The sequence below is a fragment of the Oncorhynchus gorbuscha genome, linkage group LG06, assembly GCF_021184085.1.
Source record: "Oncorhynchus gorbuscha isolate QuinsamMale2020 ecotype Even-year linkage group LG06, OgorEven_v1.0, whole genome shotgun sequence".
Lineage (NCBI taxonomy): Eukaryota > Metazoa > Chordata > Actinopteri > Salmoniformes > Salmonidae > Oncorhynchus > Oncorhynchus gorbuscha.
In genome coordinates, this window is record NC_060178.1 from 17,525,438 (window position 1) to 17,541,231 (window position 15,794).

A 15,794-nucleotide genomic window follows, 5' to 3' on the forward strand; every position below is an offset into this window, starting at 1 on the left:
CGGGAGGAGTGGAATGGAGAGGATGGCAGAGGAGAAGAGGAAAGGGAAGACGACGCAGAGGGAGAAGGAAGGGAGAGGAGGGGAAAAGGAGAGAGCCACAGAGACAGATGTGAGAGAGAAAGCAATTAAATAAATCATTATTTTTATGGAAAGCCAGAGGGAAATATAAATGACTTTTTGTCTGGATAAATGAGGTTATAAACAACCTCAAGGGCACTTTGAATGCCTTACTTTTGCCTCTGATTCCAAAAATCAGACATTGTAAATTGACCTAACAAGGTACACACAAATCAGATATAAATCGCATTTGCAAACATTCCCCATTGTACTGTGACACAAATTAATAATGATTGAAACCAGGTTTCCATCCAACCTTATTATGTGATTAAAGTACATGTCACAACAGGCAAACCTTCCAAATGTCGACAAAACTAAATACGCTAGACAAGGCGGGATCTTTGTGTCTGTAAAATTAATTATGTGAAAAAATGGTGGTGGAATCATCTTTATCTGCAAATATTTATATAATAACCATCAATATCGAAAGTAAACTTGGAAGTCACGCAATGACATCTCGTGTGGTCGTCCGACTACGACTCAGGAAAGCATACAATTCATTAGGCTATAGATTAAATAAGGTATGATGAACTTCAACGGGTGGTAAAACTGCACGATGAGCTTGATGCTCCTTCCAATAAATATTCAGGGTCTTATTCTGGTGACATGATGATCGATGCTTGGCTACTGTTTAAAAAATAAAAATTATCTCCCTCTTTTGTCCATAATAATCTCATCATGTAGGCAAACCTACCCACACTGTATCTGCCAGCTGTTGGCAAGTGTACATGTGCCAAGACCAGAGTGGGCACATGCCCTAAATAACAATTTCATTTTTACAAAACCATTAGTAGAGTTGAAAATGTGATGGAAACCCATTTAACTTGTATTCTTTATTCGGTACACGGGAATTTAACCGCAAAAGTGTTTTTATGTGCATTAAATGCACATAATTTGATCAGCAACATAAGAACTGTAGAGTTGTATATTGTCCTTGTTCAACCACATCTAGCTGGGCTTTATATGCATCATCAAGACAGAACGGCAGCGTCGAGTAAGCTCAAGGGCAGGGGTGTCTTAACAGCAGCTAGTGTGCAATCTCTAATCTTAAGGAAGTCTTCAGACTCATGATAAACTGTAGACCATACTACACTGCTCAAAAAAATAAAGGGAACACTTAAACAACACAATGTAACTCTAAGTCAATCACACTTCTGTGAAATCAAACTGTCCACTTAGGTAGCAACACTGATTGACAATACATTTCACATGCTGTTGTGCAAGGCCACTGTGTTCTTGGGGACCTTCAAAGCTGCAGACATGTCTTGGTACCCTTCCCCAGATCTGTGTCTTGACACAATCCTGTCTCGGAGCTCTACGGACAATTCCTTTGACCTCATGGCTTGGTTTTTGCCCTGACATGCACTGTCAACTGTGGGAGCTTATAAAGACTGGTGTGTGCCTTTCCAAATCATGTCCAATCAATTGAATTTACCACAGGTGGACTCCAATCAAGTTGTAGAAATATCTCAAGGATGATCAATGGAAACAGAATGCACCTGAGCAAAATTTCAGAGTCTCATAGCAAAGGGTCTTAATACTTATGTAAAGATATATTTACTTTATTTATACATTTGGAAAAATGTTCTGCTTTGTCATTATGGGGTATTGTGTGTTGATTGATGAGGAAAAACATGTATTTAATCAATTTTAGAATAAGGCTGTAACGTAACAAAATGTGGAAATAGGGAAGGGGTCTGATTTCTTTCCAAATGCACTGTATATTATGATGACATTTTGTGATGTTTTTTAGTTCGTTTTGCACTTCGGTGAGGGGTTTTTCAGCTGTTCGAGGACACATTTTTTCTGTAAACAAGCCGGAGTTCGAAGCCGAAGTCTACGCCCCATCGTCGATGATTAGTGAAGAATCCATACTGTTGATCAGTCTTTGATGTCATTCAAAGAGAGACGACTCATTTTCATGCAAATATTTTAATTGAAAAATACTGCACCAAACATCTTATATAGGTAGATGTAATGACAGATTTCTTGAGCCATCTTAGATTAATTCTGACTATGGGGTCTCAAAATAGACAAACAGAACTATTGCCGCTTTTGTCTTGTTTTTGAACCGAAGGTCTTTTAAGGAAGCATGCAAACACACTCATTCAGTTCGGTTAGCCATGTTTGGCTAGGTGCCAGCCGAACTGAAGCATGCTGACGGCTTATTATTATTTAATTTAATCTTAATTTAACCAGGTAGGTTAGTTGAGAACAAGTTCTCATTTGCAACTGCGACCTGGCCAAGATAAAGCATAGCAATTCGACACAATACAACACAGAGTTACACATGGAATAAACTAAAACATACAGTCAATAATACAGTAGAACAAAGAAAGCAAAGTCTATATACAGTGAGTGGAAATGAGGTAGGATAAGGGAGTTAAGGCAATAAATAGGCCATGGTGGCGAAGTAATTACAATATAGCAAATTAAACACTGGAATGGTAGATGTGCAGAAGATGAATGTGCAAGTAGACATACTGGGGTGCAAAGGAGCAAGATAAATAAATAAATAAATACAGTATGGGGATGAGGTAGGTAGGTAGATAGATGGGCTATGTACAGGTGCAGTGATCTGTGAGCTGCTCTGACAGCTAGTGCTTAAAGCTAGTGAGGGAGATATGAGTCTCCAGCTTCAGAGATTTTTGCAGTTTGTTCCAGTCATTGGCAGCAGAGAACTGGAAGGAAAGACGACTAAAGGAGGAATTAGCTTTGGGGGTGACCAGTGAGATATACCTGCTGGAGCGAGTGCTACGAGTGGGTGCTGCTATGGTAACCAGTGAGCTGAGATAAGGCGGGGCTTTACCTAGCAGAGACTTGTAGATAACCTGTAGCCAGTGAGGTTGGTGACGAGTATGAAGCGAGGGCCAACCAACGAGAGCGTACAGGTCGCAATGGTGGGTAGTGTATGGGGCTTTGGTGACAAAACGGATGGCACTGTGATAGACTTGGCATCCAGTTTGTTGAGTAGTTTTGGAGGCTTAAGGATCTAGCATTGTCTATACCCACCCACATAATTGTAAAGAGGGCACGATAACACCTCTTTACCCTCAGGAGACAAACGATCTGGCCCTCAGATCCTCAAAAAGAAGTATTTAGTTAAATAGTTAACCTCTTCACATACGCTGCTACTACTGTTTATTATCTTTCATGTTGCCTAGTCACTTTATTCCTAGTTATGTGCATATCTACCTCAGTCACATTGTACATCGACTTGGTACTGGTAGCCAATTTATAATTCATCATTGTGGATTTATTATTACGCGTTTTATTTTTCTATTTCCATATTTTCTTTCTCCCTGCATTGTTGAGAAGGGCCCACCGTAAGTAAGCATGTCACTGTTTGTCTACACCTGTTGTTTACGAAGCATGTGACAAATAACATTTGATATGAACAAGTTGGGGGAAAATGCACATATGTTTTTATGCAGATTTTGGAATATTTGCATGAAAATCTGTCGCCTATTGGATGGAAACGGAGCTCGATATAGTAAAGAAAGTGTCAGTGTGTTTCCTAAGTAGTTGATTTCTACTCACCATTTTCTGGCTGGGTCTTTTTAAGTGAGTCCATCAAAGTGCTGATAGCTTTTAAGACAAAGATGATTTCCGTCACTTGTTGCCTAAAAATAAAATAAAAGGAATGGAATAATTATACTTACATATTCATGTAGTGCATAAAAAAGAACCAAACAGGGGGACATACAATGAGTACCAACCTTCAAATCTTCAAACAAATCATAGGTAAAACATTTTTTTTATGAAAACCCCTTTTTGCAGCTGGAGGCATGAATATATACACTGAGTATACCGAATACCTTCCTAATATTGAGTTTTTGTCCTCAGAGCAACCTCAATTCATCGGGGCATGGACTCTATAAGGTGTCAAAAGCATTCCACAGGGATGCTGGCCCATGTTGACTCCAATGCTTCCCACAGTTGTGTCAAGTTGCCTGGATGTCCTTAGGGTGGTGGACCATTCTTGATACACACAGGAAACTGTTGAGCGCGGAAAACCAGGCAGTGTTGCAGTTCTTGACACAAACCGATGCGCCTGGCACCTACTACCATACACCCTTCAAAGACACTTACAGTGGGGCAAAAAACGTATTTAGTCAGCCACCAATTGTGCAAGAGAGGCCTGCAAGAGAGGCCTGTAATTTTCATCATAGGTACACTTCAACTATGACAGACAAAATGAGAAGAAAAAAAATCCAGAAAATCACACTGTAGGATTTCTAATGAATTTATTCGCAAATTATGGTGGAAAATAAGTATTTGGTCAATAAAAAAAGTTTCTCAATACTTTGTTATATACCCATGGCAATGACAGAGGTCAAACGTTTTCTGTAAGTCTTCACAAGGTTTTCACACACTGTTGCTGGTATTTTAGCCCATTCCTCCATACAGATATCCTCTCGAGCAGTGATGTTTTGGGGCTGTTGCTGGGCAACACGGACTTTCAACTTCCTCCAAAGATTTTCTATTGGTGTTGAGATCTGGAGACTGGCTAGGCCACTCCAGGACCATGAAATGCTTCTTATGAAGCCACTCCTTCGTTGCCCGGGCGGTGTGTTTGGGATCATTGTCATGCTGAAAGACCGAGCCACATTTCATCTTCAATGCCCTTGCTGATGGAAGGAGGTTTTCACTCAACATCTCACGATACATGACCCCATTCATTCTTTCCTTTACACGGATCAGTCGTCCTGGTCCCTTTGCAGAAAAACAGCCCCAAAGCATGATGTTTCCACCCCCATGCTTCACAGTAGGTATGGTGTTCTTTGGATGCAACTCAGCATTCTTTGTCCTCCAAATACGACGAGTTGAGTTTTTACCAAAAAGTTATATTTTGGTTTCATCTGACCATATGACATTCTCCCAATCTTCTTCTGGATCATCCAAATGCTCTCTAGCAAACTTCAGACGGGCCTGGACATGTACTGGCTTAAGCAGGGGGACACGTCTGGCACTGCAGGATTTGAGTCCCTGGCGGCGTAGTGTGTTACTGATGACAAAGTAGGCTTTGTTACTTTGGTCCTAGCTCTCTGCAGGTCATTCACTAGGTCCCCCCGTGTGGTTCTGGATTTTTGCTCACCGTTCTTGTGATCATTTTGACCCCACAGGGTGAGATCTTGCGTGGAGCCGCAGATCGAGGGAGATTATCAGTGGTCTTGTATGTCTTCCATTTCCTAATAATTGCTCCCACAGTTGATTTCTTCAAACCAAGCTGCTTACCTATTGCAGATTCAGTCTTCCCAGCCTGGTGCAGGTCTACAATTTTGTTTCTGGTGTCCTTTGACAGCTCTTTGGTCTTGGCCATAGTGGAGTTTGGAGTGTGACTGTTTGAGGTTGTGGACAGGTGTCTTTTATACTGATAACAAGTTCAAACAGGTGCCATTAATACAGGTAACGAGTGGAGGACAGAGGAGCCTTTTAAAGAAGAAGTTACAGGTCTGTGAGAGCCAGAAATCTTGCTTGTTTGTAGGTGACCAAATACTTATTTTCCACCATAATTTGCAAATAAATTCAGAAAAAATCCTACAATGTGATTTTCTGGATTTTTCCCCCTAATTTTGTCTGTCATAGTTGAAGTGTACCGATGATGAAAATTACAGGCCTCTCATCTTTTTAAGTGGGAGAACTTGCACAATTGGTAGCTGACTAAATACTTTTTTGCCCCACTGTAAATATTTTGTCTTGCCCATTCACCCTCTGAATGGCACACATACACAATCCATGTCTCAAGTATTACAAATGTAACCTGTATCCTCCCCTTCAATTACACTGACTGAAGTGGATTGACATCAATAAAGGATCATAGCTTTCACCTGGATTCACCTGGTCAGTCTGTGTCATGGAAAGAGCAGGTATTCCTAATGTTTTGTATACTCACTGTATATAATTTGTATCAGTCCGTGTGGAATTCGCTCAGGTAGAGAAAAAGAAACACATAGAAAAGGAACAGAAGCAGTTTGAAAAAAGGTGTGTATCTGAAGGATGCAAATGTAATTATGCTGTTAACCTGAGAAGTTGGCAATCAAGCTTCATCCTCTGTCCACTATGGAAGACAGTGAAAAGACTGTTACACTATGCCACCATGGTAAACAAACACAGAACACATTCTAGGATGACAGTACACCTATCAGGGAATCTACCCCATACAGTGCCTTTGGAACGTATTCAGAGCCCTTGATGTTTTCCACATTTTGCTACGTTACAACCTTATTCTAAAATGGATAAAACATGTTAAAAAAAATAAACTCCACAATACCTCATGTCAAATTTTTGCAAATGTATTAAAAACAAAAAATAAATACCATGTACCTCGGTCAGGGAAGTGACCAAGAACCCGATGGTCACTCTGACAGAGATCTAGAGTTCCCCTGTAGAGATGGGAGAACCTTCCAGAAGGACAACCATCTCTTTTATCTCTCAATAAAAGGCACATGACAGCCCGCTTGGAGATTGCCAAAAGGCACCTAAAGACTCTCAAACCATGAGAAACAAGATTACATGATCTGAGAAAACCAAGATTAAACTCTTTGGCCTGAATTCCAAGCATCATGTCTAGGAGGGAACCTAGCATCATCCCTACAGTGAAGCATGGTGGTGGCAGCATCATGCTGTGGGAATGTTTTTCAGCAGCAGGGACTGAAAGACTAGTCAGGATCGAGGCAAAGATCAACAGAGCAAAGTACAGAGATCATTGATATAAACCTGCTCCAGAGCGCTCAGGACCTCAGACTGGGGTAAAAGTTCACCTTCCAATAGGACAACGACCCTAACCACACAGCCAAGACAATGCAGGAGTGGCTTTGGGACAAGTCTCTGAATGTCCTTGCGTGATTCCGGCAAGAGGCCGGACTTGAACCCAATCGAACATCTCTGGAGAGACCTGAAAATAGCTGTGCAGCAACGCTCCCCATCCAACCTGACAGAGCTCGAGATAATCTGCAGAGAAGAATGGGAGAAAATCCCCAAATACAGGTGTGCCAAGCTTGTAGCGTCATATCCAAGAAGACCCGAGGCTGTAATTGCTGCCAAAGGTGCTTCAACAAAATACTAAATAAAGGGTTGGAATACTTATGTAAATTGGATTTTTTTTAAAATGCATATTTAATAAATTAGCAAACATTTCTAAAAAGAACAGTTTTTGCTTTGACGAGGGGAAAACAAATATTTAATCAATTTTAGAATAAGGCTGTATCCTAACAAAATGTGGAAAAAGTCAAGGGGTCTGAATACCAAGAGAACGAAAGAGAAAGGGGGAAAGAGAAAGGACGAGAGAGACTAGGGGGAAGAAAAATGATGAGACTAGAGGAATATGGATGGAGAAACTGATGCCAGTTCTCAGCTGAAGTACTTACCAGTGTAAGCACTCTTGTTAAAGTTGAATGCAAATTGTGTAAAAAGGTGCATAAAAGCACTAAATATGCTGCGTTTTGGTGCGTCTACTACAGGGGTCGTGGTCTCACCATCCCTGTTCTAGAAATCATTTTAGTGATGTAAGTGGACTCACCTGGGCAGTGGGCAGCGTCCACTCAGCCTCTCATCGTCCACGTAGCGCCTCAACACGTCTTGGGACCTCTTGAGGAGCACAGAGAGGGCCATGCGGGAGATGTAGCCCTCCTGGGGCGTGGACACCTTGTTACTGAAAGAGAACTGGAGCAGCGTCTCAAAACACACTTTGGAGAACTCCTCCCGCATCCGCACGTCTACCTCTGCCTCTGTGGAGGGAAATATGGTTGTATGGTCTATTTGAATGCCCTTGTTGTAAATCACTGTGATATAAGAGCATCTACTAGATAACTAGAATGAGAAACGTACAAAACATTTAGTTTCAGAGGTAATGCTAGAAAATAGTTTTTTTCTGTGTTTTTGATCAAATAAAATTTTATTTGTCACATGCTCCAAATACAACAGGTAGACCTTACTGTGAAATGCTGACTTACAAGCCCTTAACGAACATTATATACTATAGATTCATTAATAAAAGGAAAATCCAAAAATGTTGAAATTATACATTGTGACCAACAGAAATGTATGGACTATGTTAACATATCGTTAGGGGAAAAGCAAAAGGGACTGGAATAAGAGTTGGTGTTCTTTCCTTACCTGTGAATGAGGAGGACTGTGAGTGAATGGATCCTTTATTAAGCATGGCCATAATCTGGCCAACAAAGTCTTTGGGGATGAAGATGGCAAACGGCAAGATCTCTGTGCTGATCAACTGCACCACCTTCAGAGAGAGGACACACACAGACCCCAGAGATGGGCAGGTATGAAGGCAGTAATACAATTCAAAGATTGGTTTAAATGTGGTCAGTCGGTCAGGTTTTTACCTCAACGTCAATGGCTTCATTCTTCTGGAACTCCTGGATGGACACATTGTCTGGAGGTGTGCTGCAAAACAGAAACAGAAACGCAATGAGCTTCAGCTTTATGGCTAATCAAGACCCAGTCCTCCATCCATTGTCAATACTGAATCAACGCCTGTTTCCCAGAATCTGAGGAACATTCAGGTGCGTCAAAAAAAAAAAAAAAACATAAATCAATTACATTTTAAGGTGCAATATGTAGAAGTCGCTCCACATATTTTTTTACGGACTGTCTGAGAAAGGGTGTACCTACCTTTTGGTGAAAAGGAAGTCTTTGAAGGCATTGGCCAGCTCTGGCCACATAGTGTCAAACTTCCGAGAGGAGGCATGCTGACGGGCCACGGGCAGCCCGGTGGACAGCACCTTGAGCAGGGATGACACAGCTAGCTTCCACGTGCTCTCTGACGGACACCCATACTTTAGGCCCAGTGGCATCCGCAGGGTCTGTGGAGGAAGGAGAGAAATAGTGGGGTTGGAACACAATGGGAGTCTTCAATGTATGGACCAGCCTGGTTGACAGCTCTGCTAGTGGATTAGCGAACACCTAGGCTCGACTTCCAGGCTATTTCCTCAGGATCTATGGGGGAAAGGAGAGAGGGTAACGGGGAAATTAAGATCACAAAGGTTAATATTTAGATGTAGTGTGATTGAGATAACGTGTAGCATATTCTCTGTAACGAGAGGGGAAGTGGCGTTGGAAACACAATGGGAGTCTTCAACGTATGGACTTGCCTGGTGCTCGATCTGATAGCGCAGGAGGGAAAACAACTATTCCTGATGGTCTTGTGTGTGTGACTCACTAATGACGCAGAGACCTGCAGGTATAACATCAATCACAGACATATCTAAACAATGATGTCTTGAGCCATCGATGTCTATGCATTTTAGTCTCAAAACCAGGGAAAGAATAAGCAACGGAACAGAAACGGCTCCGTCTTTCCATACACAGCTGGCCTCCCAAAGGTTAGGATTTTATGCCTATGTCCTCCGTTCTCAGGAGAGGGAGAGGAGGGTTGGTTTGAACCCATCCATAGAAAAACTCTAATGAGGTCGCAACTTGGTATGTCATTGACCCACAGGAAACAATAGAGGAACACCTGACAGCTTTGTAAAGAGACGTTGTTTCCACGACAAAGAGCAGCTTGTTTATGACAGAAACACTAGTCACTGGAGTATGATAGACTAATGGGAGATATGAAAGATTTTTAGAATCTTTAAATTAGGAAGTAGTAGTTTCACAACCAGAACCAGCACTAGGAGTTCAAGTGTCCGAGCAACTCCTTTTACATGAACACGTATAAACAAAATGACATGTCTTGGTGATGTTGGAGAAAGCACCTTGATGATGTTCTGTAGGACTTTCTCGTTGATGACAGCTTTGTGACAGGCTGTTTTGTGGTAGAGGTCCACCACCACCTCCAGGGACCTCTCAGCAAAGGGCACGTAGTTTAAGGCAACCCATTCTGCCTGTACAGAGAGAGAGACAGAGAGACAGAGAGAGGGGGGGGTAACTAAAGCTGGAAACATCCCTCCATTCAAACACTAAGAGGAGCAAAGAACCATATAATTTGTTGTAGAACTACTGTACATGTGCAAATATGGACAGCACGACACAGTCAGTAAGATAAGTGATAGGAGGATGGGACTTGACAGGTAGGTAGTAGATTCAGAGAGAGCGGCATATCCACTGGTTAGTCAGCCTCTTCAGGATTCCGTGATCATTTTCTTTTAGCAAAATCAACAATTCCCAGCATATGATTCGAGGCCTTAAAGATTTGACCAATCGTCGCACTATTTCCGCATAAAACAGTCAAACCATCGCAATATTATCACATAGAACTGATCCATGACGACAGAACACAAAGAGGGCTCGCAATTTCAACAATTCACCTGACATTTACCGCATAATATGGTTCAATCAACTCACATGTCAACAAACTCTGACAGAATTGTTGCGACGAATCGGACAAAAACATCCAAGCGAAATCCTGGAGGGACTGGTTAGTGACGGTCAGAACAGACAGGGGTAGGTAGGTAACATGGAGTGAGATGATGTAGACAACGTCTTACCATGCATGCGGTGGGTGAAATGCCTCATCTACTGTAGTAGTGATGGGACCATTCAACAGTAACACAGCTGAGTACAGTACTAAAGGAGGCTGAAGGGGGAGGTGGAACTCACCGGTGTAAACAGCTGGATCTAAAGTTGATCCAGTGAGTAGATGGATAGTACGAAAAAAACAGAACAACGAGAAGAAGGTTGGAGTTAACTTGTTGGCTGGTGCCTGGTGTTATTATACCAACTTGTCGCCACTGACCAATTGACTGACAGTGGCAATCATGTTCCTTAATGGTTTGATTGAACAACAAAACTGACTGACAGTATGAATGACTGACAGATCAAGTCACAGACAGACTTGGAGCATTTACTGGTGAGAGTAGCGATAGCATTAATTAGCATAGCTGATTCAGCCACCACCATGAAATCAAAACCACTCATCAATACAACATACTGCATCAGCAGCTGCTACACCAGATGATTTCATCAAAGACCAGACTGTTTGACAGGCTTTTTTTATGTAAGTGTGAGAATACAAACAAGTGAGGATAACACTGAGATGAGATCCTAGCTTTGTTTTAAAGATTCCCTTCTGTTACAAACTCAGTGTGAACAAAGCAGGTATTATCCAATAGCCTACTTAAAGAAAAAGGGTTGTACGAGTTAAGTGAATCTCACTTGTCCTTCAAAAGGGAAGAATTATGAACTTGGTCTGATACCTGTCGAAAGCCGGAACAAGGTCACCTGGGGGGCTAGCATGCTGCCAGCCTGGGGGGCTAGCGGGCTGCCAGCCTGGGGGGCTAGCGGACTGCCAGCCTGGGGGGCTAGCGGGCTGCCAGCCTGGGGGGCTAGCGGGCTGCCAGCCTGGGGGGCTAGCGGGCTGCCAGCCTGGGGGGCTAGCGGGCTGCCAGCCTGGGGGGCTAGCGGGCTGCCAGCCTGGGGGGCTAGCGGGCTGCCAGCCTGAGGGGCTAGCGCGCTGCCAGCCTGAGGGGCTAGCGCTGCCAGCCTGAGGGGCTAGCGTGCTGCCAGCCTGAGGGGCTAGCGTGCTGCCAGCCTGAGGGGCTGGTGGGAATGAGAGAGAGAAAGAAGAGAGATAGTTTATGGCTGCTGATGCGGTTTAAAAGACCTAGCTGTGTGTCTTTTGATTAGAACAATGGGGGCGGGGAAAATGAGGACCAGCCAAAGGAAAGGGGAGGGGCTTAATTAATGTCATGAGACGACCATTTTCAGAAAGCCTGGAAAGAAACGGATAACTGGGATAGAAAATGTTTCAACATTCCATCAATGGAAAATATCTGAGGTATCGAGGAGAGACAGACTTGCACACAAAGCGTCAGAAAGACAACGGCAGAGAGAGAGATTGTGATTCTTTACCTGGTTGTATTTGGCGTTGGCCACATGTTTGGTTTCCATCTTGCCGTACTGGGGGGGTTTGCAGGAGAACTCGACGAAGAGGAGCAGCTGTTCAAAGATGGCTGGGTACATGACCTGCAGGTTCTCTGGGCCCACACAGATGGCCTGCAGACAGAGAGACAGTAACCTCACTACTGACCTCACTAGAACCAGGGAACCTCACTCACTACTGACCTCACTAGAACCAGGGATTCTTACTCACTACTGACCTCACTAGAACCAGGGAACCTCACTCACTACTGACCTCACTAGAACTAGGGATCTCACTCACTGACCTCACTAGAACCAGGGAATCTCACTAACTACTGACCTCACTAGAACTAGCGATCTCACTCACTTACTGACCTCACTAGAACCAGAGAACCTCACTAACTACTAACTACGATCAGGCTAAACAACGTTATGCTACACAGTCACATACTGTCCATTAGTAGGTCAGGAGAAAAGGAACAATGACCCTTTAAATCAATGTGCTAGTTTCCATAACAGAGGCCAAAAAAGGAATAGCAACCGTGTCCATGTAATAAAAAGGGAACTTTGAGAGCATTTAAGTGTGTGTGTGGATTGGTTTTAAAAATGTTACAATTTTTGTGCTGCGGCCCACCCACCTTCTGCAGCACATCGAGCGCGGTGAGCACAGCCTCCTGCAGGCTGGTGAGGACAGCCTCGGTGTAAGAGGGCAGGATGAAGGGCGAGGCGTCACTGCTGATGGGTATGGACACAGCCCCGTGGAGGATCACCCCCAGTTTCCTCAGGTCCTCCATGCTGAAGCCAGTCTTTATGTGCTGGTAGAGGGCAGGGAAGATCTGGACTAACGCTGTCAGGAAGGGCTGGCTGGGGACGAAGGAGGGTCTGTCTGTCCCCGTCCCGCCACTAGGGGGCCTCGTGCTGTCTGTGCCCGTCCGGTACCAGGTGTTCCACGCCGACCACCACAGCGCCGCATCCTCCAGTGTCGATTCCTCCCCTGGGGGAGGGGCCTGGAGTTCGGCGCCGTTGTAGCTCGTCAGCCTCTCCAGCATCGAGTCGGAGCGCAGCAGGGGTCTGCCGGGGCCCGGGGCGCTGAGGGGGTCGATGAGGACGGGGGGAACACCCATGGCAGCCAGAGCGTCAGTGGACATGGTGGAGTCCTTGACGGGCGTGGCGATCTGGAGGATCTCCTGGAAGGACTTGAGCGCGGCCAGGGAGACCTCACTGTTCTTACTGAGGGCAGCAGACTGGATGTGGTCCAACAGAACCTCCCACGCCTTGAAGTAGTCACCTGTGGAGTGGACACAGAACCAGGTAAGAAGAGGAAAATATTGGGGCCTATTCGTTAAATTAGTATTTTGCATATGCGTGGGGACAGGGCAATGAGGAGGAGGAGCACTGTCCATAAATCACTAATCTTCCTCCTCCTGTCATTGAGTATAGACATAAGAGATGAACGAAAAAAGCTTGAAATAAAAACACATGACCACACACAGACAGGGACACACACAGACAGGGACACACACACCTAGCTGCTGCAGCAGGTATCTCCTGGTGTTGAAGATACGAGCCACCCCTGCCAGCGTCAGCACCCAGGTCTCCGCCCACTGTTTCTCAGCTGTGTCCCGTGAGTGGTGGATGAGGATGTTCCCGCCCCCCGACTCAATCTTTTCCCTATCGGCAGTAGTGGAAGACTTCCTCACACAGTCCAGCAGGTGGAACAGAACCTGGTTTTATGGACCGCCAGAGGGCAGATGACCAATAAGGTTGTTAAAATCATACTGGGTGGTTTCAAGTATTAGCAGCAGGACTTAATCACGTATGATCAGGTTCAAATGGACAGATCCCAAATGTACAATCCTATTTGACCGCATGTTTCGTTGATAGACGACGGCCAGTGACTGAACGATGGATTAGCTTCCAGTCTGCCATAGGAGTCTACAGCCATGCATCATTCATGTGATTACTGTTAGTGACTAGACGGTACCTTCCAGACCACGATGTGCCAGGTGGGCTGCTGCAGCAGGGTGCCGTGGGCAGCGATGGTGGAGAACATGGTCTGACCGGCGCTCTTCCTGACCGCGGGCCGGGGGTCCACACACAGCTGGCCCAGCTTGGCGTACAGACACAGCCACAGGCAGTCGAAGGGAGGGGCCGGGTGGAAGGGCCTGTTCAAGGGCTCACCCTTTTCCTGAGCCTGCTTCTGCAGCGCGGCCTCCTCCCTCTCTAGTTCCTGGGTGATGGCCTCGCCCCTCTGGAAGAAGTAGTCGGAGATGTTCCACTGTGGGGGAAAACAGGGGGAGGGAGAGAGGTTGACTGAAATCACTAGCAGACAGTCACTTTGAAAAATCATTGTTGAAATACTAGAAAAGTAATACCTTGGGGGAACGCAACAGCAATTACAACAGTATCAACAAACTCAATACTATATAGGATATACAACAATATATGCCACATACTGCAGTCTCACCAGGAGTCCTATGGAGGTGAGGCTGATGTTGAGTTAGGGTTAGCGTTAGTCATTGTGTGTTCAGTCTCACCAGGAGTCCTATGGAGGTGAGGCTGATGTTGAGTTCGGGTTAGCGTTAGTCATTGTGTGTTCAGTCTCACCAGGAGTCCTATGGAGGTGAGGCTGATGTTGAGTTAGGGTTAGCGTTAGTCATTGTGTGTTCAGTCTCACCAGGAGTCCTATGGAGGTGAGGCTGATTTTGGGTTAGTGTTAGTCATGGTGTGTTCAGTCTCACCAGGAGTCCTATGGAGGTGAGGCTGATGTTGAGCTCCTGGTTCTGGAGGCCGAAGCTGCCAGCTACGTCCACTACGATCTGGAGGCACGCGCAAGGCATGGTGGGGAGGAAGTCAGTCACCACCAACTGCAGGCACTGGAAGGCTGTTCGGATCAATGACTCTCTGGGGTACAGGAGGAAATACAGCAGGCGAGATCAATTAAAGGTGCACTACGCAGAAATCACTCTGCCATTTCCTGGCTGCTAAAATAAATAAAATAGTTTGCCTCATTTCATTTTATGTGACAAAACAAGCAATGCATAGTGCAGAGAATCATTGTACAATCTGAACCACTGAAATATCTTCTTAAGAACACAAATTCTTATTTTCAGCTGTTTGAAGACGTACAAAACAAAAATTAAAAGACGCTCAAACAAAACTTAAGAACGGGAAACATAGCAATTGCACATATAGAACCGATGTACAGCTTCTTAGACTTGCTTTCAATGAAAATGACAGATCTATAACTCACATTTGGTTGGGTCACCCAAAAAGTAACATTACCTCTAAGTGTTACTACTGCGAAAATAGTAAAGAAGCACATCATCTCTGCACCGCTTCAACGTTATCCCTCTTCCCATCTATACTTTCATCCCTCCCTCGCTCGCTCTCTCACCCCTGGTCGTTGCGGATGGCCCCTATTACGCCCAGCACTAAGGGCCAGCCGGGCCCCAGACTGTCCCCTTGGCTCTGGAGGATCTGCAGCACGCTCTCCAGCTGCTTCTGACGGATGTCTGCATGGAGCACGTTGGACAGCTCCTTCAGCGGGTTCAACAACAGGAGCTGCAGCCTCTGACGGAGGGACAGAGGGCAACCAGTGAAGAACAAACACCATTGTAAATACAATCCATATTTACGTTTATTTAAATGTCTCCATTCCTTTGAAACTCTGTAATGTTTACTGTTTATTTCACACCTGTTTATTATCTATTTCACTTGCATTGGCAATGTAAACATGTTTTCCATGCCAATAAATTAAAATGGAATTGACAGAGCGTGAGAGAGAGATGGGGATAGAGAGGAAGAAAGAGGGCAGGGAGTGGCCTTAAGATCTAAACATGCCAACTATGTGT

The 15,794-nt window shown here is 44.6% G+C and overlaps 1 protein-coding gene across 9 annotated transcripts in view; it reads right to left on the reverse strand.

Annotated features, from left to right (window-relative positions):
- The window catches only part of LOC124037637 (protein MON2 homolog), a 59,555-nt gene that overhangs the window by 930 nt on the left and 42,831 nt on the right, over window positions 1-15,794 (reverse strand). For 3 of the 9 annotated variants that reach the window (XM_046352554.1, XM_046352549.1, XM_046352548.1), the window contains 14 exons: window positions 15,338-15,513; window positions 14,682-14,844; window positions 13,925-14,218; window positions 13,466-13,664; window positions 12,579-13,228; window positions 11,932-12,075; window positions 10,681-10,698; window positions 9,837-9,965; window positions 8,752-8,942; window positions 8,463-8,523; window positions 8,236-8,359; window positions 7,640-7,847; window positions 6,143-6,178; window positions 3,658-3,740 (listed from right to left, as the gene is read on the reverse strand). In XM_046352554.1, coding sequence (XP_046208510.1) covers window positions 3,658-3,740; window positions 6,143-6,178; window positions 7,640-7,847; window positions 8,236-8,359; window positions 8,463-8,523; window positions 8,752-8,942; window positions 9,837-9,965; window positions 10,681-10,698; window positions 11,932-12,075; window positions 12,579-13,228; window positions 13,466-13,664; window positions 13,925-14,218; window positions 14,682-14,844; window positions 15,338-15,513 — 2,476 coding nt within the window. The remainder of the gene's footprint in view (window positions 1-3,657; window positions 3,741-6,142; window positions 6,179-7,639; window positions 7,848-8,235; window positions 8,360-8,462; window positions 8,524-8,751; window positions 8,943-9,836; window positions 9,966-10,680; window positions 10,699-11,931; window positions 12,076-12,578; window positions 13,229-13,465; window positions 13,665-13,924; window positions 14,219-14,681; window positions 14,845-15,337; window positions 15,514-15,794) is intronic. The other 6 variants (XM_046352556.1, XM_046352555.1, XM_046352551.1 and 3 more) reach the window with 3 other exon arrangements.